The sequence below is a fragment of the Myxocyprinus asiaticus genome, chromosome 23 (assembly GCF_019703515.2).
Source record: "Myxocyprinus asiaticus isolate MX2 ecotype Aquarium Trade chromosome 23, UBuf_Myxa_2, whole genome shotgun sequence".
Lineage (NCBI taxonomy): Eukaryota > Metazoa > Chordata > Actinopteri > Cypriniformes > Catostomidae > Myxocyprinus > Myxocyprinus asiaticus.
Window position 1 is genome coordinate 18599047 of NC_059366.1, and position 24757 is coordinate 18623803.

The 24757-nt window shown below is 37.6% G+C and overlaps 2 protein-coding genes across 2 annotated transcripts; both read left to right on the forward strand.

Moving 5' to 3' along the window:
* Positions 1-509: 509 nt before the first annotated feature.
* Positions 510-20890, forward strand: LOC127413966 (protein O-GlcNAcase-like). Its single transcript, XM_051651564.1, has 16 exons — positions 510-1105; positions 1287-1338; positions 1427-1524; positions 1623-1753; positions 1847-2018; positions 2127-2225; positions 2313-2597; positions 2936-3094; positions 5083-5702; positions 6898-7072; positions 12178-12263; positions 13230-13334; positions 13764-13855; positions 14349-14541; positions 14643-14802; positions 18957-20890. Exons 1-16 carry the CDS (start codon positions 952-954, stop codon positions 19091-19093), a joined length of 2718 nt encoding a protein of 905 aa, XP_051507524.1. The 5' UTR covers positions 510-951; the 3' UTR covers positions 19094-20890.
* A 974-nt stretch (positions 20891-21864) lies between these two features.
* Positions 21865-23689, forward strand: LOC127414038 (nucleoplasmin-like protein NO29). The gene is made up of 5 exons (XM_051651706.1): positions 21865-22028; positions 22274-22359; positions 22710-22829; positions 22935-23028; positions 23191-23689. Exons 1-5 carry the CDS (start codon positions 21956-21958, stop codon positions 23283-23285), a joined length of 468 nt encoding a protein of 155 aa, XP_051507666.1. The 5' UTR covers positions 21865-21955; the 3' UTR covers positions 23286-23689.
* Positions 23690-24757: the final 1068 nt, after the last annotated feature.

The following is a 24757-nucleotide window of genomic DNA, read 5'->3' on the forward strand; positions in this document are numbered from 1 at the left end:
GAAATCAAAAACCAACGATCCCCCCCATGACTTCCACCATCTCTGTTTAAACCAGCGCTCCAGTAATGGAGCGAACCATTCAAGATTCATATAGGGGTGCTATGTCCTACTACTCCAACGAGAAAAAGCCAGTGGCCACTGTATTCGACGATTAAATAGAGGCCAGCTCGATGTATTAATGATAAAATGCTATTACAGTACGCTACATTTCCATTTATTTGCCATTCTTCGAGAAAAAAAAAAGATGAAAAGAAAAAAACCAATCCGACTTCCATGTCTGCTCAAAACCCCTCCATGAAATAGATACTCAAACCAATGCACATCCGTTTTCTCAATAATCCCCGAAAAATGTCATAAAAACGTGTTGCAAACATAATTTGTGCAGTAAGAGTTTATTCATACAGTCGTGGTTGGACCAGCGCTGGAATCACGCTGTCTCTTTAAATCTGTGCTGGGATTTGTTTTCAGACTTGCATAAGCAGTCCGTGACTGGCTCAAACCAGTTCCTGAGTCTGCGCAGTAAGTGTAAACAGGAAGGAGAGTGAAAAATTAAACACGGTTGATGAACGTTGTTACACTGACATAGTCGGTTTATAATCGGGATGCGATATCTGTTGTTTCATGCGAACGAAGAAAATCGATTAATCGTCTTTATTTAAAGCATAGAACGCGATGTAAGGCAGGCGGTGACTAAAAAGACGCTGTTAAAGAAAGAAAAAATCGGGTAATTCTAATTGCTTGGCTGCTTAAATACACTACGGTGAAAGATAAACAGCACTTCTCGATATAATTATATATTTAAAAAAACGCTTTCAGCATTGTCAGTTCTGTCTCGTGCAGAAAACCTGCATCCGATTGAACACAGCGTCCGACCTGTGGACTGGTGGCCTACTAACCCACTTTTGAATCCGATAGTTTCATCAGCCGTGATCAAGTATAGACTACTTTAAAATGGTTCAGAAGGACAAAATAATCGAGTCGTCAGAGACTGAGGCAAACTCGGTATCAACCGAAGCGGGTTCGGATACGCAAGGTCCAGTTGTCGACCCCAGTGTCGGCGTGGAGAGAACAGGCCGCAGGAAATTCATCACTGGTGTTGTAGAGGGTGAGATAACATACCAAACACAGACTTAATATTGCCAAACCTAACAGTCGAAATGAATGGACAACGTCTAATTAGTTACCTACAATGTGTTTAGTTCATTAGTGTGCCTGTAATGATTGACTAAAGCATCTATGTCTAAATGTGTGCTGCGTTTGTCAAAACCTTATGTTGTTCTCAACAGGCTTCTATGGACGGCCATGGACTATGGAACAAAGGAAAGAGCTTTTCAGGAGGTATTGTTAATTGTAAACTTTCATAACTACTATTGTAATTCCTGAGTTTAGAACCTCAAATTATGCATCAAATATTTTATGTTTTTAGGCAGCAGAAATGGGGATTGAACACGTATCTGTATGCCCCAAAAGATGACTACAAACACAGAATGTTTTGGAGAGAGATGTATTCTGTTGAGGAAGCAGGTGAAATATCCTTATCATGCCCTTTGAAATTGTACGATTGTCTATGCTGCATCTGTCTTTCGTTTACTAGTCTAAATTTCTCTTTCATTCCTTTAAAGAGCAACTCACAATGTTGGTAAGTGCTGCTACAGAGCATGGCATTGAGTTCATTTATGCCATTTCCCCTGGCCTGGACATTACATTCTCCAATCAGAAGGAAGTGTCTACACTGAAAAGGAAGCTAGACCAGGTAAGAATGAGCCTACTTGTAACTACTGAAGCGGCCATTGTACTGTTTTCAGTGTCGTTATGGCCTACATCCTTTATCTCCGTTTTTTTGCAGGTCACTCATTTTGGGTGCAAGTCATTTGCCTTATTGTTTGATGACATAGATCACAACATGTGTCCAGCTGACAAGGAAGTATTCAGCTCCTTTGCACATGCCCAAGTGTCCATTACTAATGAGATTTTCCAGTATTTGGGAGAACCTGATATATTCTTATTTTGCCCCACAGGTAAGATACAATTAGTAACCATTGTGTTCCTTTGTCGGAATTTGTATTATATCCACTGTATTGTGTCCATTACATCTTAAAATGAATTGATTGTTCACTTGTCCTCAGAGTATTGCGGAACATTTTGCTATCCGAATGTGTCACAATCGCCTTACCTGCATACGATTGGTGAAAAGCTGCTTCCTGGTGTTGAGGTACTTTGGACAGGTAAGCTATATTTTCATTGATGGGACATCTGTGGAATAATTTGAAGGTCTCTTTTGGATTTAAAAATCACTTTCATCTTTTTGACAGGTCCAAAGGTAGTTTCTAAAGACATAACCGTTGAATCTATTGAAGAAGTCACAAAGATACTGAGGAGAGCTCCTGTCATCTGGGACAATATTCATGCTAATGACTATGATCAGAAGCGACTTTTCTTAGGGCCTTATAAGGGCAGGTCCACCGAACTCATTCCCCGCCTAAAAGGAGTCCTCACCAACCCCAATTGTGAATTTGAGTCCAACTTTGTTGCCATTCACACGTTAGCCACGTGGTACAAATCTAACATGAATGGAGTGAGAAAAGATGTTGTCATGAGTAAGTATGGCTTGATGGAAACATTTATTCATCAAAAAAACAGCAGACATTCTTATATGTTAAGTGGTTGAGGGCTTTGCCCTCTTGAATGCTAATCTAATCTCTACAACCCACAAAATGGTTGCCATATCATGGCTGATTGCCCAGTAAAAACTGATAAATTAGACATATTTTATACTGAGTTTCTCTCTAATTAAGGATCAATCAAAATGATTTATCTTGACCTACATATGTGGGTGTCATTGGCCCTTTATGTCCTGTTATATGCATTAAATGTTATGTATTCTAACTAGTCAGATTGAAAAAAAGGCTTCATAGCTTCTAATTTCTCTTTTTAGCGGACGGTGAAGACAGCACTGTGTCCATTCAGATAAAGCTGGAGAACGAGGGCAGTGATGAGGAGCTAGAAACAGACATCCTCTACAGCCCACAGATCGCACTGAAGCTGGCTCTTAGTGAATGGTTGAGCGAGTTTGTAGTGCCTCATCAGTACAACAGTAACTATTTGTTCTTTGTGTGATATATAATATGAAAGGAATAGTTCACCCATAATTGGAAATCCTGTCATCATTTACTCACCCTAATGTTGCTCCAAACCTGTATAACTTTCTTTTGAAAGTCTAAACTGTGTTTATTTGCCATAATGTAAGTGACTAGTCACTCTGATCTGTCAAGCACTAAAAAGGGCTCAAACACCATAAAATCAAAAAGTAATCGATACAACTTTTGTGCTATATTCCAAGTCTTCTGAAGCTATACAGTCAGTGCAATAAACAAAATGAAATTTAAGTTCTTATTCATTCTCAAATCAATTTATTAGGGATGTAAAAATGCATCGCGGTGCATCGATCTGTCAAAGAAATATCGATGCATCAATTACGGAATGTAAGAATTGATTATCATTACTATATTAATACCCAATGTTTCCGTCTCATATTACACTAACTTTCTCGCAAAAGACAAGGAGCAGAGCACACGAGATTGAAGGGAAATAAAGTGCTTTTTGAAATTAAGAAAATGTATGCGGCTGAGTTAACCCTGTGAACTTGCACAAGATAAAATGGATGGATGGATGGATACTGCTGATTTCGGCTTTGTGTCATTATTCAAAACTGTCTGCATCCATCTGACCAAAGTACGTAAATTCAATGTTGTTGCCGCCTTCTCTGATTATGAGATATTATGTTAATATTGCTTTTGTATCTCCATAAAATGTGTTATTTCTCCATAAAACAGTTGAACTACGAATATATCTTAGCTTTTAAAAAATATGACTGGTGGGCAGACATTGGCTGTGACCAAAAACACTCATTCGTTTATTAATTCTCTTGATATTCAATTCTACAGTATATAGGGAATAGGGAGCGATTTCAGACTGTTCTGAGAGCTAACCAGTTAGCTAAATGTCGGTTGTTGATTACATTCACCCTACCTGTGATTGGTCAATGGCACACGGCAATCAAATATTTTATCTTGCGCGTTGTCTCATGAATGGAGCTGCTGCCACCGTACAGCTTCGTCTCTCCCTATCCCAAAATGAATAGAGTACTATAGAATGAATAGTTACTAATAGAAAGTTTTCATTCTATGACCCAGTTTGATTTAAAGATGGATCTTTATTTATGCTTTATTTATGATTATGCTTATTTCACGGTTTACCGTCTGTTTGTGTGTTAAGTCTTTGTTGCATCTGACATTGTTATTCTTTATTAATATTGGATATCTGTTATGCATGTAAGATATCAATATGTACCATATTAGGCCTATATAACATGTTCATATCTGTACTGCATATCACGTAATGCATTTTTATGTTAATATATGCAGCCACACATAAGCCAATCTTCCTTGGTCCTAAATGCATCTGTGACTCTAGTGGTCAAGTCTGGTGCATTTCTGTGCTGTCTAAATTAGGAATGTTCAGTATAAACTTTGAATCCATTTTTGGCATGTTTTTAAAAATAGATATGAATCATTCCACAATAATCGGATCGAATTGTGACCAACTTTGAGATTTCACGATGCATCATAATCATTGTGTAAAGAATCGTAACCCCTACAAATTATATTAATAAAGTAAATCGAATATAGCAGATACATCGATAACATCAAACCTCATTTTGTGAACAAATGTCATGATGCATGTTTGGTCAGTATTTCTGTTCATCACGCTGGTGATCATATCATTCAGAAATCTTAGAATATAGTACACAAGTCTCATTTACTGTGGTTTCATGGTGTGTGTGTTTTTTTTTTTTTTTTTTTTTTAGCTTGACAGAGTCACTATACATTATGGCGAATAAACCCTGTCAAGACTTTACAAAAATTCACCTTTTATTTGCCATGGAAGAAAGCAAGTCATATGGGTAAATAATGTCAGAATTTAATTTTTTGGGTAAACTCTACTTTGAATTGTCAACTGTGTAATCTTATTTGTTTTGGTGTGAGCAGTCTGTTAGTGTCTTAAACTTTCTCTTCATTGCAGGTCGGCAGGTACCTCATAGTGGAACTAAAAGCACTTCTATGGATGTTCCTTCACTCAGTGTGCCCAGTCTGGACTCCACCACTACAGTGACTACAGTCTTCCAACAGCCAATCATGAGTCCAGCCGTGCCCCTTAATGATGAGCCACATGTGCTCGGCAAAGAAGAGGAGGTGGAGAAGAAAGAGTCAGACGAAGAACCCATGGAGATGGTTGTAGAGAAGCATGACGAGGTGGAAGACACTAAAAATGTCAACCAGATCCTCACAGAGATTGTCAAAGCTAAGATGACAGAAGATCTCAAACCAATGGACACAGACAAAGACAGCCTGACAGAGTCCAAGTCTCCAGAGATGTCCATTCAAGAGGATTCAGGCAGTGACATTGCACCAATGCAGACTGATGATCAGCTCAATAAGGAAGTGTTTGTTCCAGGCCTCAATGAGAAACCACTGTTTGCTGCTGAAGCACTTACTCTGGAGGATCTGACACTGCTGGCTGAACTCTTCTACCTACCATATGAGCATGGACTAAAAGCAGTTCAGATGCTGAAAGAGTTTAACTGGCTGAGAGCCAACAGCAATTATGTCAGCGTTAACTCCAAAGGGAAGGATCCAGAGAAGGTGTGATATGCAACTGCAGCAAGTCTTCAACAAGTCATCATAAGATGGAAGTTGGAACCCAAAAATGAAAATTCTCTTATCACTTACTCACCCTCATGCCATCCCAGATATGTATGACTTTATTTCTTCTGCAGAACACAAACAAAGATTTTTAAAAGAATATCTGTGCCCTGTAGATCCTCACAATGCAAGTGAATGGTGGCCAAAACTTTTAATCTCCAAAAATCACAAAGTCAGCATAAAAGTAATCCATACAACTCCAGTGATTAAACTCATATCTTCTGAAGTGATATCACAGGTGTGAGTGAGAAACAGATCAATATTTAAGTCCTTTTTTACTCTAAATCTCCTCTTACATTTCCACAGTCGTCTTTTATTTTTTGGTGATTCGCATTCTTAGTTCATATCGCCAACTACTGGTCGTGTTTCTGGTCAAAGGTTGAGATTGATCGTAAAAAAAGGACGTGTATTGATCTTGTTCTCACCTACACCTGTCATATTGCTTCAGAAGATATGGGTTTAACCACTTGTGTTGTATGGATTACATTTATGCTGCCTTCGTGATTTTGGAAGATTCAAAGTTTTGGTCACCATTCACTTGAATTGTGAGGACCTACTGAGCTGAGATACTCTTCTAAAAATCTTTGTGTTCTGAAAAAGAAAGAAAGTCATACACATCTGGGATGGCATGAGGGTGAGTAAATGATGAGAGAATCTTTTTTAAATTTTTGGGTCAGAGTATATGCCATGTTTAAGTAGGCAAAAAAGAAAACGAGGCAGAGAGGGGCACACATACAGTCTATTTAATATGTTGTACTAATGTGTGCATGGGTGTCAATTGTTCAGAAAAAAAAACCCAAAAACATTTAAATAGGTCTTTCCACAAATGTAATTGGACAAAAATGTGATACTTGGGTTGTAAACCTAGGCCCATAAGACAGTTTGACAAGAACAGACTGTATGTTCATCCTTTACAGCCTTGTTTCCATCTATTTTGAATTATTTGTGGTGTCTACTCTTACTAAAGTCTATTGGACAAACATTTGGTCCAACAAAATGGTGAATATGCAGTAATTATTTTCACCACTTGGTGGTACCTTTATAAGAAAAACTACATTTTTTGTTGCTAAGTTTTATTGAAATAGTACACGTTTCATAGTGTGATAACAGGGTTATTTCCATTTGTTTTACCTAGGTAATTGAATGGCAGTCCAGAGCAGAAAACTTTGAAGAGATGTGCTGCTCTGTCATCCAGATGTTCACCAGACTCTCTAACTCAGCCAACAGGACCATTCTGTATGACCTCTATCCATATATCTGGGATATAAAGAGTATCATCTCAATGGTGAAATCATTTGTTCAGTGGTTAGGTAGGTATGGCAAATCTCTGCGTCACATCGCAAGTTTACAAAGCTTTCAGAACTACACTTTTTTATGCATTACCATGTTTCAAAGTGACATCTGTAAAATTTCAGGTTCTCAAAATAGATTGCTCAGCAGATGGCAGAGCATATTTGTAGACTTAAGAGAGTAAATTAACACTTCTCTGCACAAGACAAAAAAAAACATATCAGCTCCATTCTCACTCAGAGTGAGCAGCATTCATATACATCACAAAAATGTATTGGGCCATGTATGAAAATTAGATCTAGTTTACACTCACTTTTTTCTTTACTTATTTCATTTATTGTGAACATATTGCTTTCCTCTACTGACTGAATGCCGTCCTCATTGCTAGCCAATCCCTCTCCTTCAGGCCACTCTGCTTAATCGGGTAGGATCAATTGTAATTAGACGGCTGTGGTCAGAGCTGCCAGGTGCTGGTCCTGCTGCTTGCTGTGCATTCAGTATCATTGTGCGTTAACTTGCCAACATCTGTTGCCACCATCATGGGTGTGATCCAGAAGGAAAGTAGGCACCTTACGACCTAGCGCGCCGCGCATGCGAACTTGGAAAGTGAGGCGGCTGTTTAAGGCTATTCTGGTGCATCATAAATGTTAATTGAAAACCTTTAAAGATTCTTTCCACATTATATGATGTTTGTCTTGTCTAATTATGTGCATTCTGAACCATTGCGCTCCACAAACAACCTCAGAGTATGCTTTACTCTAACTGAACTGTTCTGGGCTGGTCCAGGGCCTTTCTTGTCTTCCCAGCACATTTTAATAAAAATTGTAACTCAGATGACCTACGTAAACTGCCCTACAAAGCTGACATCCTGTAACTACGCCTGCACTGAAATAGAAAAAATGGCTCACTTAATTGTCTCTGAATCTGAGCATAGTTGAGACAAACCCGTCTGTCACAGGACAGATCATTGTCTAAAAGATCCAAAGAGCCATAACTCAAGTTACTGCATTTTGCCTTTGCACAGCAATATACGTCAACTACACTTCCCATTATCCTTATTTCAGATGTGCAGTCAAGTATATCAGTGGTCTCTTATCTGAGAATTACTTGGGTCATCAGCCAGCCCATTTATTTGAGATGATTGCTAAGTTTCTTTCTTCATGATTTTGAGAGACCTGTCACTTATTGAGAACGCTCATATTTGTTATCTGTATGACTCATGGGCATTTCTACAGTGCAGTTAGAGTAACGGATTCTATTCTAAATGAGGTTTTTGTTGGAAGTTGGTTGAGTAATTATAGCACCAGCATAGCCTAGGTTACCCTGGTAACCACATTGCATTCACAGGTTTCTGTCCAGCTTTATAACAAAGCAACACAGCAGGCAGCAACCAAAACTGGCATGGCACATCTAACTATTTGTTAGATGATGGAGAGGAAAATTAAATTTAGAACATGCAGCACTAAACCGTGTGTTCTATAAAAAGGCATCAATGCTTATAGGCATTTTGAATTATTTACTAAAAAATCCAAAAATGTTCCCCTAATAGCTTTCACAACATGCTCTTGGGACAGATGTTGATTTAACAATGGCTTTTACATTATATAGAGTAATCAAGAAGAACAAATTTTTGTATGGACTGTCTCCTGCCAATATGCCCCAAAGCCTCTCTTTGCACGGACAGTCCAAAACACAGAATTATTAGCCAGGCCGGCTTTTCTACCCCATCCAAAGCAGTGCGGATGGCTTTCAGTCAGCGCGTCACTGGTGCTGTGATGAGATCAGTTACTAATGAGCTCTTTTGTCTTTTCCCTTCATTATGTACAGATGGAAGAATCCTTGGCACAAGTTTGTAATGCTATTGGATGGACAGTGCCCGATGTATGCACAATGCTGCAGTTATCATTTTTCTTTTTGGGGTTTTATACACTGGTTGCCAAAAGTTTGGAATAATTGACAGATTTTGCTGTTTTTGTGAATTAAAGTACCAATTTCCTTCCAAAGTGGCACTCAGCTGATCACAAAGTATAGTCAGGACATTACTGATGTAAAAAACAGCACCATAACTATTTGAAAAAATCATTTTTTATCAAATCTAGACAGGCCCCATTTCCAGCAGCCATCACTCCAACACCTTATCCTTGAGTAATCATGCTAAATTGCTCATTTGATACTAGAAAATCACTTGCCATTATATCAAACACAGTTGAAAGCGATTTGGTTCGTTAAATGAAGTTTAACATTGTCCTTGTGTTTGTTTATGAGTTGCCACAGTATGCAATAGACTGGCATGTCTTAAGGTCGATATTAGGTCAAAAATGGCAAAAAAGAAATGGCTTTCTATAGAAAATGGTCAGTCAATCATTGTTTTGAGGAATGAAGGCTATACAATGCTTGAAATTGCCAAAAAACTGAAGATTTCATACAAAGGTGAATACAGTCTTCAAAGACAAAGGACAACTGGCTCTAACAAGGACAGAAAGAGATGTGGAAGGCTAGATGTACAACTAAACACGAGGATAAGTACATCAGAGTCTCTAGTTTGAGAAATAGATGCCTCACATGTTCTCAGCTGACAGCTTCATTGAATTCTACCCGCTCAACACCAGTTTCATGTACAACAGTAAAGAGAAGACTCAGGGGTGCAGGCCTTATGGGAAGAATTGCAAAGAAAAAGCCACTTTTGAAACAGAAAAACAAAAAGAAAAGGTTAGCGTGAGCAAAGAAACAGACATTGGACAGTAGATAATTGGAAAAGAGTGTTATGGATCTTAACCCCATTTAGCTTTTGTGGGATCAGCTAGACTGGAAGGTGCGCGAGAAGTGCCCGATGAGACAGCCACATCTATGGCAAGTGCTACAGGAAGCGTGGGGTGAAATGTCACCTGAGTATCTGGACAAACTGACAGCTAGAATGCCAAGGATCTGCAAAGCTGTCATTGCTGCACGTGGAGGATTTTTTTGATTAGAACTCTTTGAAGTAGTTTCAGAAGTTCTGAATATTTTTTTTCAAATTTTAATAGTAATTTTTCACATTATTAATGTCCTGACTATACATTGTGATCAGTTGAATGCCACTTTGGTGAATAAAAGTACCAATTATCCATGAGCAAAATCTGTACATAATTCCAAACTTTTGGCTGCCAGTGTATATATATATATTTTGTTTTTCTTTATGACCCCAAAGTATTTAAGTTGAATTTCTTTCAATGTCTCAGGAGAGGATGGGTTTTTGAATGAAGTCACATTTGCGCAGCGATAGCTCAATCGTTAGGCGTTAACCCCCCCAATTCTTTTCTCTGGCAGCTCTAACATGATTTTTGTTTCTGTCAGTAGGCCCAATTGAAATGGTTCGGACCACCTTTACTGCACCATCTAAGGGGAAAATCTGTACCCTTGCCTTATCTAAACATATTTCCACAGTAAAACAAAAACTATTCAGTAAGCAAGTTTTATCAAACATGAGAAAGTCATTGTCTGGATACAAAGAAAAAAGCAAAGGAAGTGGTGAAATTTCCCCTCAGATGTTGTATGTGTTGTTTGTCCTGCCATTTCACCACAGGATGTGTTTTAGATATGATCAAACTGAGTGAAAACAGGAACACTTTGATTCCTGTATCGCGCTCCATTTGTCTTGTTACATGACACAGAGTCCTCATCCCCTTGCATTGGCACTGCTATTTATCTAGAAATTAATGCATTTCCCCCAATGCAATGTAAAGCTTGGATCTGCTTGGCAGCAATACAGAGCGCCCAGCTTTATCATAGATATCTACCGTGGGGGGGATTGCTGCCGTGACTGGAAAGATTCAGTCATAGTATACTCTTGAATTAGGGGTTCTTTGTGACTAGCCCATGAAGTGTGCAGATCTACCTGTAAAAAAAACAACTTCATAAGCTTTTCCACAATGGTGGCTGATGAAGAATGCTCATTAGTCAAGTGACAAGACAGATAGGTCTAAATGTGACTTCAGCTAAGGTTTAGAATTCAGAGGGCTTAAACAGCTGAAGCTTATTTAGTACCAGCGAGCGAACTGATGACATGTAATCACCAATACCACTAAAGGGACTGTCATAAATTTAGATAAAATAACAATTCTTTTAACTGACAGCAAATTCATTTGAAGAACTAATCTTAAATTGCATTGTGGACCTCACTTAATTATAAATAGTAAACTTGAGGACCGTGCTAAATATGAATTGCTTCAGGCTGTGTCTTGTTTCGAAGGCTGCATCCTCCGGAGGTCGCATTTGTCGGCCGCATATGTCATCAAGGATGTCTCGTTTCATAAAAGCGAGTAGGACACTCTGAATGTGAACTTCTTTCTTGGGAATTCGGAGGGTGTATGAGGTGTATCCTTCGTGGGCACTCACAACCCACAATTCTTTGCTTCAACGGAAATGAACATCATTTGTCTAAATAAAATTATGCCAATTTGCACAAAATATGATGTTCAAATGCAAGTAATGTTAATTCCCAAGTTAAAGTACCTCAGTAGACGGGTGCAGAGTATATGTGTATATATAATATGTATAATTATAGAAATATATGATAAAATAAAGTATTATAGACTAAAAGTACAACTGTAAAATCTGTTTTCTTTTCTCTTTACCATTACAACTCTCCTAAAATTTACCTCATAGATTCCCTTCCAAAGGGACTTTGTTCCCTTCTCACTCAAAGCGCCCGTGCATGTTAAAGAGTGGCTTGCTGTCATAGCAACCATGTTATGTTCTGTTTCCATTTGTCCTACGAAGGCCGTCTCATTTAAGCGAGGCATTTTTAAAGGAGGACGCCCGGTATACTGCAGCCTTCAAAGAAAGTGTCCTAGCTAGCGCGCAGCCTTCGAAACGAGACACAGCTTCAGTAATTTGACCAAAGCAGGCATTGCTGTCAGTGTAAGCCCTCTGTCAATGTAAGCTTAAGCTGCTTGAGCCCCAGGCACAAAAGTTACATGGTATTTCACCATTGTTCGTATTGAGGTGTATTCCATGATTTTAGTATCTACGTTTATTTTCAATGGAGTGATTTGGAAATAAGACGCCTCTACCCAATACCCCTTCCCCCTCATTATGCCAGAAAGCCCCTGACATAATGTTCTCCGCTTGGATCTGATCCCAACAGGGTGTCGTAGTCAGTCATCAGCACAGTTCTTAAGTGGCGACCAAGAGCCCTGGGCCTTTAGGGGCGGTCTAGCAGGAGAGTTCCAGGTATCCAATATTGAATTACCAGCAAAATGTTACACGAAGTTGTATTTTCGTTTGTTGTAGATGTTGGTGTAGTTGCAAAATGTTACGGGTTGGTCTGTTGAAGGTGAAGCTGTCAGCAGGTGCATATAAACGTGAATGGTGTACAGCCACTTGGGCTTTATCTGAAGTGTAAACTGAAATAGGTCAAAAGACTACTTTCAGTTCCAGTGTTTGGGGTGATGGTGTTCTCTAACCCAGCCTAAATTTTGATTTCTTTCAGCAACTGCCCAAATGAGATGCTGCTTTTCCCTCTGCGCTTGCGACGGCGCAGCATGGCTAGGTTTTATTTTATGACATCTTGTTTCTTTGCAGGAAACAGCGCAAAATTATTCCCCCATTTTCTCCGCGCTTGCATCCACGGCACTGCGATTGCGCATGCGACTGTGACTTTGCTTTCTAAAAGCTCCATGAACAAATTATTTGTCCTTAACACATTTCAATTCTCAAGATCTCAAAATGATTTGGCTATTTTGACTGTCCATATATGTGATGAAAACAAACAGTATGCGATGTTTTAAGCTGGAACTCTTTGGTCATGGATTTTTGCTCTGCGCGCAAGCATCATACCTTTTCTCTACAGGAAGTTCTCGCGCAGCAAAAAAGAGTGGTAAAGGAGCATCTCCTTTGCCAGTTAAGCCTTTCTCAGACCAAGCCTGCGCACTTTCCTTTCATTTTGGTTGCTCGCAAAAAAGAAACACAAATAGAAAAAGGATGATGAATGCTGTTTACATGCTCTTGCTGTACATTGACCTATCAGAGAAGCCAATTTAGTTTCGAAAGCATTTAATTTAATGCTCTGCTTTTTTGTCTGGGGTTGGTTCAGCTGGAGCAGGTAAACTCATGCTGAAGTGTCAGTTGCACCTCAGTCATATGGTCAAATCGAGAAAAATACTAAATTATACTATGCTTTTGCTTTGGTCTCCACAGAGACTGTTGCCAATTGATGGGGCAAATGATCTTTTCTACCAGCCACCACCATCAATGCCAACTTCCAAAATCTATACCATAAGGCCTTACTTTCCGAAAGATGAGGTAGGTTTGGCTCCAAATCAAACCACTGTCATGAAGTATGTTTGACATAAGACATTTTAATTTATACTTGAAAAATGTTTGTGTTTGAAATTCTAGAAAATACTTTACACTTTATTTTGACACAGACATTGTTCTTTGTTTAGGACATGGCTTGTCTACTGCAAGCTATTTCATAAGATGAAGACTCTTTAGATGCTTTATGCCTAGATATGTTATGCCTAGATAAGTTGCTGTTGGCTGCTTGTATTCCCAGCTGAGGTGTCCCAGTTAAAGCAGTGCTTTCAGGTTTACTTGCAACACATCTGAGCCATTCTGCTGAAACAGCAGTCTGGTCCACCTGTTTGTCCTCAGAGGGATCACACTGTGTGGAATGAGAGCTGTCGGATGCCTTGACGCATTGCATCTCTGTCTTTTTCTCTCTGCCCTCAGTCTGCCATCTATAAGATCTGCAGGGAAATGTTCAACGAAAGCTGTGATGGCATTTCTTTCCCCGATGAGTCGCCGGACCTTATTGGAGACAGGTGCAGTTTGAGCTTCTGCTTGCTTTCTTTAGACCTATAAATGTGTTAAGTTTTGATTAAAGGTGCACTCACAAATATTTTTATGTTTTGCTGGCCGATATGGCAGTTACACTGACACCTAGTGGTGTGGATGTAGCGTCACACAAAATCAATAGTTTTCAGTTACCAATGGCATTCTCTAAACGGAAGAGTGTGATTGAGATAAAATGAGTCAAGTGATCAATACATGGTGGTCCCCATGAGGCAGCCCATGTAAAATGAAACCAATTTGATTAGGCTACTAATATGACTGGATTCTTCATCTCGTGTGTGTGTGTGTGTGTGTACATGATTTTAAAAGAAGATTTCAAAAGTACTATTAATTTTTTTAGGGGTGGAACATTTCTTTAGGGGAATAAATGAATGGAGTGCACCTTGAAGAAAAATGAAACTCTTATATCCTTGGATAATCACATGACCTGTGATCTTTGTACCATTATTATCCTCACTGCAGGTTTGTAGGAGGTTTCCTGACGCTCAGCCCAGACTATGGCTTTGTGCTTGAGGATGAGGAAGGTATTTGTGGCTATGCTTTGGGCACTGTGGATGTCAAACCTTTTGTGAAGAAATGCAAGTTAAGTTGGATACCATTCATGCAGGAGAAATACAACAAGCCAGACACAGAGAAGGACATGTCAGAGGCAGAGGTTAGCTCACACTCCACTCCACTGTAATTTCTTCTACAGCGAACCCATCCTTGATGTTTCAGGGTTATAAGATGTTAATGGAAGTCTTTTTTTCTCCATAGAAAATGATGCTAAGCTTCCATGAGGAGGAGGAGGGCTTGCCAGAATCATTCCTGAGTAACTTCCCGTCCCTTATTAAAGTGGATATTCATGCAAAGGTTACTGACCCCAGTGTTGCCAAAAGCATGATGGGATGTCTCCTCTCATCGCTCAAAGCTAATGGTAGGTAGAGTAGGGTTAGGTGTGTGTATGTACAGTGCTGTGGGAAAGTATTTTCCCCCTTCCTGATTTCTTCTGGGTTTTTTTGTTGTTGATTTTATATAAAAAAAAAAAAAATTATTGATTCTCATATTGAACACAGAAAAACAAAACATATATATATACACAGAATCAACAATTAACCCCCACTATTACCCCTCCCAATCCCCAGCCCCACCCTGGCCCCCAACAACATCCCAGTGATCATGCATGATTATAGACACACGCACAAAAAAAATAAATAATTATAATCACACATCCAGAAACGCCAGATATCAAACCCATTTCCCCACAAACAAGTTCAATTTCCCCAGTCTTCTAAATGACCCCTCTTCAAAGGCCGCCACCCTCCCCATCTCCGAGCACCACTCCTGAAATGGGGGCACTCCAGCCGACCTCCATCATCTTAAAACTATCTGTCTGGTGATCATGACACTGGTTAGAACCAGTGATGACGGTTAGGACCGGCAAAATAAAACCCGAGTGCCCAATACATCACACACATAACTCTGAACCTTCAATCAAAACTCCTGGATCTTAACACACCCCCAAAAGACATGGGTTATGTCTAGGGATTCACCGATCCGATACCTGGATCGGTACCTGCTCCGATACTGACGTTTTCATACGGATCAGGTATCGGTTCGATCAGCCTGATCCAAATCCGATACTGTGTTAGACATGTTCGTTACTGTCAAGCTCCAAAAGTGACATAAATGAACCATTAAAGCACCATTAAAGTTTAAAGTCAAAGGACAATTTAGGTGTTGATTTTATTGAACAGGGCTGGCAGTAATCAGGCCTGGGTGTGTGTGTAGTCCAGCTGAACCTCATTATGAATGCAGTTTCATAGATTTGGGGATTTAGTAACTAGGGGGGGAAAATATATTTTCACACAGGCCCAGTTGGTATTGGATAACTGTTTTGCTTCAGTAAATAACATTATCATTTAAAAACTCTTTTTTGTGTTTACTCGTATTACCTTTGTTTTATGTGAGTTTTTGTTTGAATTTTTGAAACAATTTAGTATGAGATATACACAAAAACTGAAGAAATCAGGATGGGGGCAAGTACTTTAACACAGTACTGTATACATGTACATTGAGGTTTATAAGTCCTTTGAAAATCCAAGTCTGAATTAAACCTGAAAATAAACAGAATTTTAGGATTCTGAAAAATATCAAACAAAGAAATGTTATGAAATATTTAGGATTTGCACTATTTATAGGTCACTAATCAAATATGCAAATTTGTCACATTGACTGTTTTAACTTAAACGTTGTAGTAAAGGTCACATTTCATTGCTTTCATTGAAGCACACAAGATGGTCTTTAGAATATGAACAAGAACTTTTGAGATTCATGTTTATTTTTCAATTCAACTTTTTAATTAAATGCTGTGCTGATAATGTATTTTTAATGAAAAAAAGTGTTAAATTAGTAAAATGCAAAATAATTTTTCCAAAACAAACGTAAAATATTTTCACAAGCAGTGTTGGGAAGAGGTCTGCATTCCCACGGAACTCCCGCAGGACCCACGGGACCTGATCAGATTAAATGTAGGCGCGGGATTCAATTTCTGAGCTGAAGGCAGTAGCGGACTAAAAAATCAGATGTGGGTATCTATTTTGATATTATTCATGAATGCACAAAAACAACAACTAAAAAAACTATATTTTATTTTACAACTAAATTATTTTTGATAACAAACAGAAAATCCAACGTAAAAACATGCACACAACGCGTGCATCAAATTATCCAATATTTAGAGCAGGCTATAGTCAATGGTGCTTTACAAGAATGGCAGAGCAAAGCGTTTACATTGTGTCATCAAAAGATGTGAAACTGGGACAGGAAAATGGTTAAGTGTTAAGAAACCAACCTCAGACAAGTCAGATGGGCATCAAGTCACACGTCATCTGATAATAGCAATAACTGGAAAATAAAATGCTCTTTGTGTAGGATACATGTTGTCTATTTGCACAGCTTTTGCCCTATGTGGCAAACAAATGCGGGGTTGCAGGAATGGGAGCGGCTGGGAAGAATATAATTGTGGGCAGAGAGCGGGTGAACATGGAGGAAACTTCAGCGGGAGCGTTCGGGTGCGGGATAGAAACTTGCAGGAGCGGAATGGAAAAAACTGCCCCACGGAGACCTCTAGTGTTGGGCAAGTTACCGGTACTCAAAGTAATCCTAAAAATATAACAACTACTTTTAGATTACTGATTATTTCATGAAAAAAGTATTCACATTAGTAATTGTTTTTGAATATACTTTCTAAAACACTTCACAGAAAAGTTTGTTTCTCTGTGTAACAAATTCAAAATTATGTCTGTATGGTTTTCCCGGCTTGTCGCACACAAGCCATGCACTCAGCACTGCACAATTCTGCCTTATAATGACTCATTAGGAGCGCACACAAACGGACGTACAAATGAACATAATTCATGTTTAAATGTATTCTACATAATTATTTTAGAAATCTTCAGTGTGTAACCTGTGCAATGTACTAAAAGTAATACACTTTATTGAAGGTCAGTAACATTAATCTGATTACAATAATTTAAAATGTAATGTGTCTACTTTTTGACTAAAAAAGTACTTGGATCACAGTAACTAATTACTTTGTAATCAGTTCTCACCCAACATTTTTTACAAGTGGACTTTTGAACTAGGGCTGTCATGATTATGAAATTTGGCTGACGATTAATTGTCAAATAAATAATTGTGATTATGACCATTAATTGTCTGTTTTGGGGCTGTGACGATTAATTGTCTCATTAAGGGCTTTCATGATTAATTGTCATATAAAAACAATTTCTGCATGTGTGCTTCATACACCATAAGATGTAATTTTTACATATTTAACTTCAAATAAATAAAATAGGAATAAACTATTATTTCCTTTTTAAGGTTTTAAAAACTTATGAATGACTTGAAAAATAATGTTTTAAATATAAAAATATTTCTAAATACTTTAACAGCAACTTTAGTTTTGGTCAATTTTACATTTACACTTGTTTTTTTGTTTTTTTTAATAAAAAAAATATATAATTTTGTATATATATATATATATATATATATATATATATATATATATATATATATAAATATTATTATTATTATATTTTTATTAAATTATGCAATAGTAAAATATTTCTTTCCTAATTTCTTCACTTTCACATGCTATTTTAATGCCTGATTAAACCCACAAGCCCTTATTTGTCATGAAGCAAAACCTTTGAGAGTTTGTTTCATAATTGTATTACTCCACAGAAATAGAGTAAGCGTGCGTCTCCTCCTCTTTGTCAATGCGTGTCATTAACACAGCGTGCATATGAACCAGGAACCTTTGCCATTAAACAATCATTTAAAGTGGAACCGGAGCACTTTGCATTCACTATCAAAGTTTAAACTTGTTGGTTTATATATTCGCGGGAGTTTGGCGTGGGCCTCAGCACGCGCATCAGAGCTCTTCACATGCTCTTTCAGGAGAGGTGCTGGTTGACCTCCTCTGTGCGGCTCAGTGAAGTTCAACTGAATGACACACAAACCCGCAATTCATGCCGTTAATTTATACAATATATTAGCTTAAAATTCCCTTATATGGGCATTATAATGTGAATTTGAATGCCCAATAATCGCGGTTGTCTCAAATAACCATGGTTAGATCAAATAACCGCGATCAGACGGTTTTTTAATAATCGCGACAGGCCTATTTTTAACCCTACTGTAAATAAAACCAGGGAAATTATGTAATTATTAATTACTAACTAATAATAATGAACTGCATGTACTTACTGCGGTATTATTTTGTGGATCTGCTTCAACTTGCATATTGTTGTTGTTATTAGTTATTAATATTTACTATAGTAACATGAAAAACTGTCAAATAAAGTGTGAACAGTGACAAGATATACTGCTTTGAATCTCTGTGTGGTCTTAACTCTCACACCACACATTAACTTAACCAGCACAAAAAAAGTGTTTATAGTTTAGAAATTTTAGATGCTGACATTAAACAAGGGATGACCTATGCTGTTAGAGGACATGAAATTCTGCAGTGATTTGTTTAAATTCTTTGTTTCCTAAACATATCTTTTCCTCCTCTATTGTCAGGCTCACATGGTGCTTTCTGTGAGGTCCGACAGATGGACAAAAGGATGTTGGACTTTTATAGCAAACTTGGCTGCTTTGAAGTGGCCAAAATGGAGGGATTCCCAAAAGATGTTATAATAATGGGGAGGAGCTTGTAAGTCTAGAAAAAGAAACATCCAGATGGAGCCCCCTAAAAAGTGCACAAAGCTTTGGCCCATAGTAAAGGCCCAAGGCACAACCTGTTTATATAACGATCACATGTTTGTAATCGCAACTCTAGTGGCCTGTAATGGTAACTTATTTCACCTAATTATGCCGGATACACTTCTAGACTTTTAGGTGCTTTTCATAGATATTATTATTTGCATGTCAGAGGTTGTGTGCTCGAGAGATTGCTAGTGTGTTCATATATGCACATGTTTCTGCAAGCGTAATTCAGTATGCATGAGTTACTTTGTAGGAAATTATTTTTCCTGGTGGACCGATAGATTGAGTTGGCCAAGTGCCATTTGACCTCACTAAATCTCTTAGATGTAGTTGGGTTGCTGTCAGTTTGTTTTCTGCATATGTCCGTGGTTAAGTTGACACATTAAAGCTGATGTGTAGATCCTCCAGACTAAAACTTGCTAAGAGAAATCCTCACTGTTTTTTTTTTTTATAGTTTACTTAAGTGTTTTGCAGTGTTCAAAGCAATAATCTCAAATGAGGATGACTTCATAATAGCCAGTGTTATTGCTTTCCTGGACATTGTAATAAAGTTTGCAGTTTTCCAGGCACAAATAATGTCAGTGAGCTCATATGCAGAATACAGAACACTGAAGCTATTTTTAAAGGTGTGGGATATTGCTCATTGACTCTTTAAAAAGAAAGAAGAGACAAAAAATAGGCAAACTAAACTTTGAACAGGCAGAAGTAAATACAGTTACATCATAATGTTCATTGTCCTTTAGACTGCATGGCATGTATTTTTTGTTTTGTTTTGTTTAAAAAAAAAAAAAAGAGAAAAAAAAAGAAAATGCCTTTTGGCTCTTGCCCCCCTTTTGTAATGTATTTGAGGTTAATGAGAGGGACTTTCCTACACTTCTGCCTTTGTTTAAAGCTGTGCATTATACATTTTTGAGACAGTACGGTTACATGACAATTATGAGATGCAGGTATGATGTTTACAAAACAAAAGTACAAATGTAACCTAAATGTGAAGGCCAATGCCCAGCACAATGTCTCTAACCAAAGTGTGAATTATAATTACATTTAAATAAAGCTATGTTAATAGATTATCGCTAACGTACCTGAGGTCCTTTCTCTGTTGTCTGAACAGGAGGATAACCACCATTGCCTGTTCGTAATTATGGTCTGCCTTTTTGTTATTATATAAAAAAATAAAAGCACCACATTTAAAGTTGGGTTTCTCTAAAAACCACACTCTAATGCCAATGTCAGGATTATTGCCCTGATTGTGTGGTACAAAGGATTCTCTTTAGGAATCCTTTAGAAGTCTACTTTTTTTTTTTTTTTTTGTGTAAACATTCCTAATTTGCTTTATAATTGATAAACAGATGAGCCCAAATGGCTCTCACAGAGTCCCACACATAATGTTAAACTTCTGATTGGGTTTATGAAAATGTAAATAGTTCTGTGCATGTGATGGGCCAACAGTTTGGGTCTTGAGAAATGTTCAGTCATTTTTTCACACCCAGTCAAGAGGAACTTTTACTATGAAAATTGGCTGTTCATCTCCATGGCTTTTAGATTACTTTGCTTGGCTCATTGTAATTTGGTTGATCATATACAATGTAAAGAACTTTTTTTTTTAAAGTTATATACAATGCATATATTTAAAAAGATGAAGACCTTTCCATACTTTGATGTAATTATGATTATGAATATGTAATATAGTTGTAATTAATGTAAGGTGTGTATGTAATTAAAATGGTCATTAAAATGTTAAATAGAAACATCTGTGCTAAATGAGTCATGCTTCCTAGGCCCTTTACTCTTCCTACAAAACACTTTTAGTTTCACTTTCTGCTGATATTGTGATGTTTAAAAATACAAATAAACTGGAAGCAGTCTTTCCTATCTGCCTATCTAACTAACTATCTGTTTTTATTACACTGGAGTGTACATACAGTATAATTAATTTAGTACTATAGCTATCATTTCAAAGTTGATTTCTATATAGATTTACACCAGCAGTGTTCTCTACGTCGTCATATTTATTTGCATTGCGCTTTTCACAACACATCCTTTCAAAGCAGCTTTACAGGAAATTCAGTAACAAAAAATTATGCTATTTAAGTGCTCATTGTGCTGTTATAATGAATAAAAATATTAAAAAGCATGCCTTAAAGATAGTCTTTAGGCCCCTAAGGACTTTAATCTCACAGTATGTCACATGATTTGTTATTTTTGGCAAGCAAGGTTTTAAATCCTAGTCCCTTTCTGAAGGACTGACTGTTTTATGCTCCATGCAGACCATGATTCTGTAAATAAACTGTTGTTTTTGTAGGTATCTGTGATAAAAAATAAATAAATAAAAAAACATTGCAAGCTCATTTTCAGCAAATTGTATCATTAAAAGCAATAAATGTTAGTGGTTTATTCTTGGGTTTATCAGAGCTATCTAAAAAGACCTTATTCAGAGTAGCGCCAGATTGAATTTTTGACGGGAATGAAAACGAGGCTGTGAGTGATGCCGTCTGGACAATGTCATGCACTGTATAAATCACATCTAATTGACAGAAGAACTCATGTTTTTATTACACTCCAGTATACATAGTCATTAGTATAAATATATTAGTACTATAGCTATCATTTCAAAGTATTGATTTCCAAACGTAACAGTAATATGTGTTTTCGATCAGTAAAATGCCCCATCTACAATTTTACATGTTGATGACGTCATGATTCTTGCGACGCTTTTCGCGTTGTCGTCACGTGTGTTTTGAATAGGCGATCTGCCCCTGTGGATGTTCTAGCCTGTATTGAACTGGTATTATTAACGTAACGTTTGAACAATAATGTCGTTTATGGAGGACGAAGCATCAGACAGTGGGGTTGACTCGCGCTCACGGTTGGAAAGCTATGTATTCAGTAAGATCAATTCTCCGTTGCTAAAAATGATGTGGTGCATGCATTATAGACACGTGGGATCATAGAACTGGAGTGGTCAGATTTTCTTTCAAATATCTGTAATCACTGATATTTAAAGTTCAGGAAGCACTGATTTCACAGAAATATGTAATTGAATCAAGATATAATGGAAATGTGAGCTTTTTTATTCATTACGCGATTCTCTACAAATAAATTAATTGTACTTAACATTGTATTTCTTCTAGGTTGTGAGTTGTCCTCTGATGTTCCATTTTACACATTTCAAGCTGATGAAGATGAGGATATGGAACATTTTCTCGAGCTTAGAACGGTTAGTAGAACATTCCCATTAAAAAAAATATCTGATGATTTTTTTTTTTTTTAAAGGGATGCTTCACCCAAAAAGGATAATCTGTCGTCATGTACTCACCCTCATGTTGTTCCAAACCTGAATGACTTTCTTTCAAATGTGCGACCCAAATCGAGATGTCAAGCATAGTGTTAGTCTCGATCACCATTCAATTTCATGTTATGGTGCAAAAAATGCAATGAAAGTAAATGTTGACCGAGGCTAACATTCTGGGTTTGTAACAACATGAGGGTGAGTACACGATGACAGAATTTTCATTTTTCGGTGAATTATTCCCCACTTGGCAACTTACCTCATTTTCAAACTCATAGATTTGTCTGGGCGACGGTGCTAAAGATGAGAATAACGTGGTGGAAGTTACCGCTATGAATCACCAGGGAAAGAAAATATCGGTGCCTGTAGCTAATCTTCACATATCCTGTCTACCTATGGTAATTTTATGTGATTCTGAGTTACTTTGTCTGTTTTACATTTACTTTATGCTATATAGATGTTCAAAATTGCTTTCAAATGAGTTCACATCTGTTTATACTTAGGTAAGCCTTGGTGAGTTTGAGTTGATGGCTCCTGTCACACTACGCCTGAAATCTGGATCTGGACCAGTGACTGTCAGTGGGCTGCATTTAGTTGGTGAGGAATAAAACGCTCTTTATTTAATGACCCAATCATATAAAGTGTGTGAGAGCACTTTAGTTATTCTCAATATATAGTACTTATGTATATGCAACATATTGTTTTTAGTCCTTTATAATGAAGTGAATGATGCACATTAATTCTTTTTGTCTCCTTTAGCCACAGAGAATGAAGACTCTGACATGTCAGATGAGGAAGATGATGATAGTGAGGAGGAAATGCCTGCTGTCAAACCAGCCAAGAAAAAGCAGTAGCTTTAATCTCACAAACACATATTTTGATGTTTACATCACACCTTTATATATTTTATACAATACTAGATTTGATGTGCCTCTACCAGATTTAATGGCGGGTGGCATAGGATTTAACAGATTTTTTTTTACTGCCAGATGTGGTTGCAAATGTTGAATTGAAAGGTAAAGGTCTCATGAACATTTGACTTTTGCCATGCTTCATGTTGAAAATGTTTTTATTTCTGAATACTGTTACTTATGCATACAAGAGAACAAAGATGTATTCATTATTGGAGTGGTGGTTATCCTGGGAATTGAAAATACAGTCCTGTCCTATCACCATTGTGCCCTGAGGCACTTAAGATGCTATTGACAGTGGACAGTGAAAAGCATTCTGTAAATAAAATGTGTTTTTTGTAGAATCTGTGCAGTTGTTACTTTTTTTACAAGCTAATTTTCCACCAATTTTGGTCAATTCAGCATTGTATCATAAAAAGCAGTAAATGTTAGTGGTTTATTAGGTTTATCTGAAGTGATATGATTGTTGTAGGTGAGAAACAAATCAATGTTTAGGTTCTTTTTTACTATAAATATCCACCTTTGACCAGACACGACCAGTAGATGGCGACAAAAGCAAAAGAAGAATGTGAAAGTGGAGATTTATAGTGGGGAAAAAAGCACTTATATATTGATCTGTTTCTCACCTACACCTATTATATCACTTCAGAAGACATGGATTTAACCACTGGAGTCGTATGGATTAGATGTCTACCTGTTTTTTTCCATCCCGCTCCCGCAAGTTTCTACCCCACACCCGAACACTACCGCTGATTTTTACTCCATTAACCCGCTCTCTGCCCGCCGCGATTTTCTTCCTGACCACTCCCGTTCACGCAACCCTGCATGTGTTTTCCACATAGAGCAAAAGCCATACATATAGACAGTAAGTTTACACAAATAACATTTTATTTTTTCTGTTACTGCAATTCTGACTTGCATGAGGTTGATTTCGTAACACTAAATTGACCATTTTCCAGTCTGAGTTTCACATCCTTTGATTACAGTGTGCCCATGCTTTGCTCTTCCATTCAAGCCCCGTTGACTATAGCCTGCTCTAAATATTGGATAATTTGATGCATGTGCTATGTGCACATTTTTACTTCGTATTTTCGGTTTATTGTTATCAAAAAATTTTTTTTGTAAAATCAAATAAAAACATTTTTTTCATTGATTAATTCATAAAAAAAAAGGTATCCACATCAAATTTTCAGGCTATCTTTGACCGCCCGCTCCTGTCCATATCTCAGGGAAGTACTGTCCACTTCCGCCTTCAGCTCGGAAATGTAATCACACTCTGCAAGAAATCTAATCGGGAATGCAGACCTCTATTATGGAGTACTTTTATGCTGCCTTTATATGCTTTTTTGAGCCTCGAAGTTCTGGCCACCTTTCACTTGCATTATATGGACCTACAGAGCTGAGAGATTCTTCTA

Coding starts and splice junctions, on each gene's coding strand:
- LOC127414038 (XM_051651706.1), top strand. CDS start 21,956: ATGTCGTTTATGGAGGACGAAGCATCAGACAGTGGGGTTGACTCGCGC. Junction 22,029..22,273: donor GTTGGAAAGCTATGTATTCA/GTAAGATCAATT, acceptor TATTTCTTCTAG/GTTGTGAGTTGTCCTCTGAT. Junction 22,830..22,934: donor ACATATCCTGTCTACCTATG/GTAATTTTATGT, acceptor GTTTATACTTAG/GTAAGCCTTGGTGAGTTTGA.
- LOC127413966 (XM_051651564.1), top strand. CDS start 952: ATGGTTCAGAAGGACAAAATAATCGAGTCGTCAGAGACTGAGGCAAAC. Junction 2,226..2,312: donor TGTTGAGGTACTTTGGACAG/GTAAGCTATATT, acceptor TCTTTTTGACAG/GTCCAAAGGTAGTTTCTAAA. Junction 13,335..13,763: donor CTTACTTTCCGAAAGATGAG/GTAGGTTTGGCT, acceptor CTCTGCCCTCAG/TCTGCCATCTATAAGATCTG.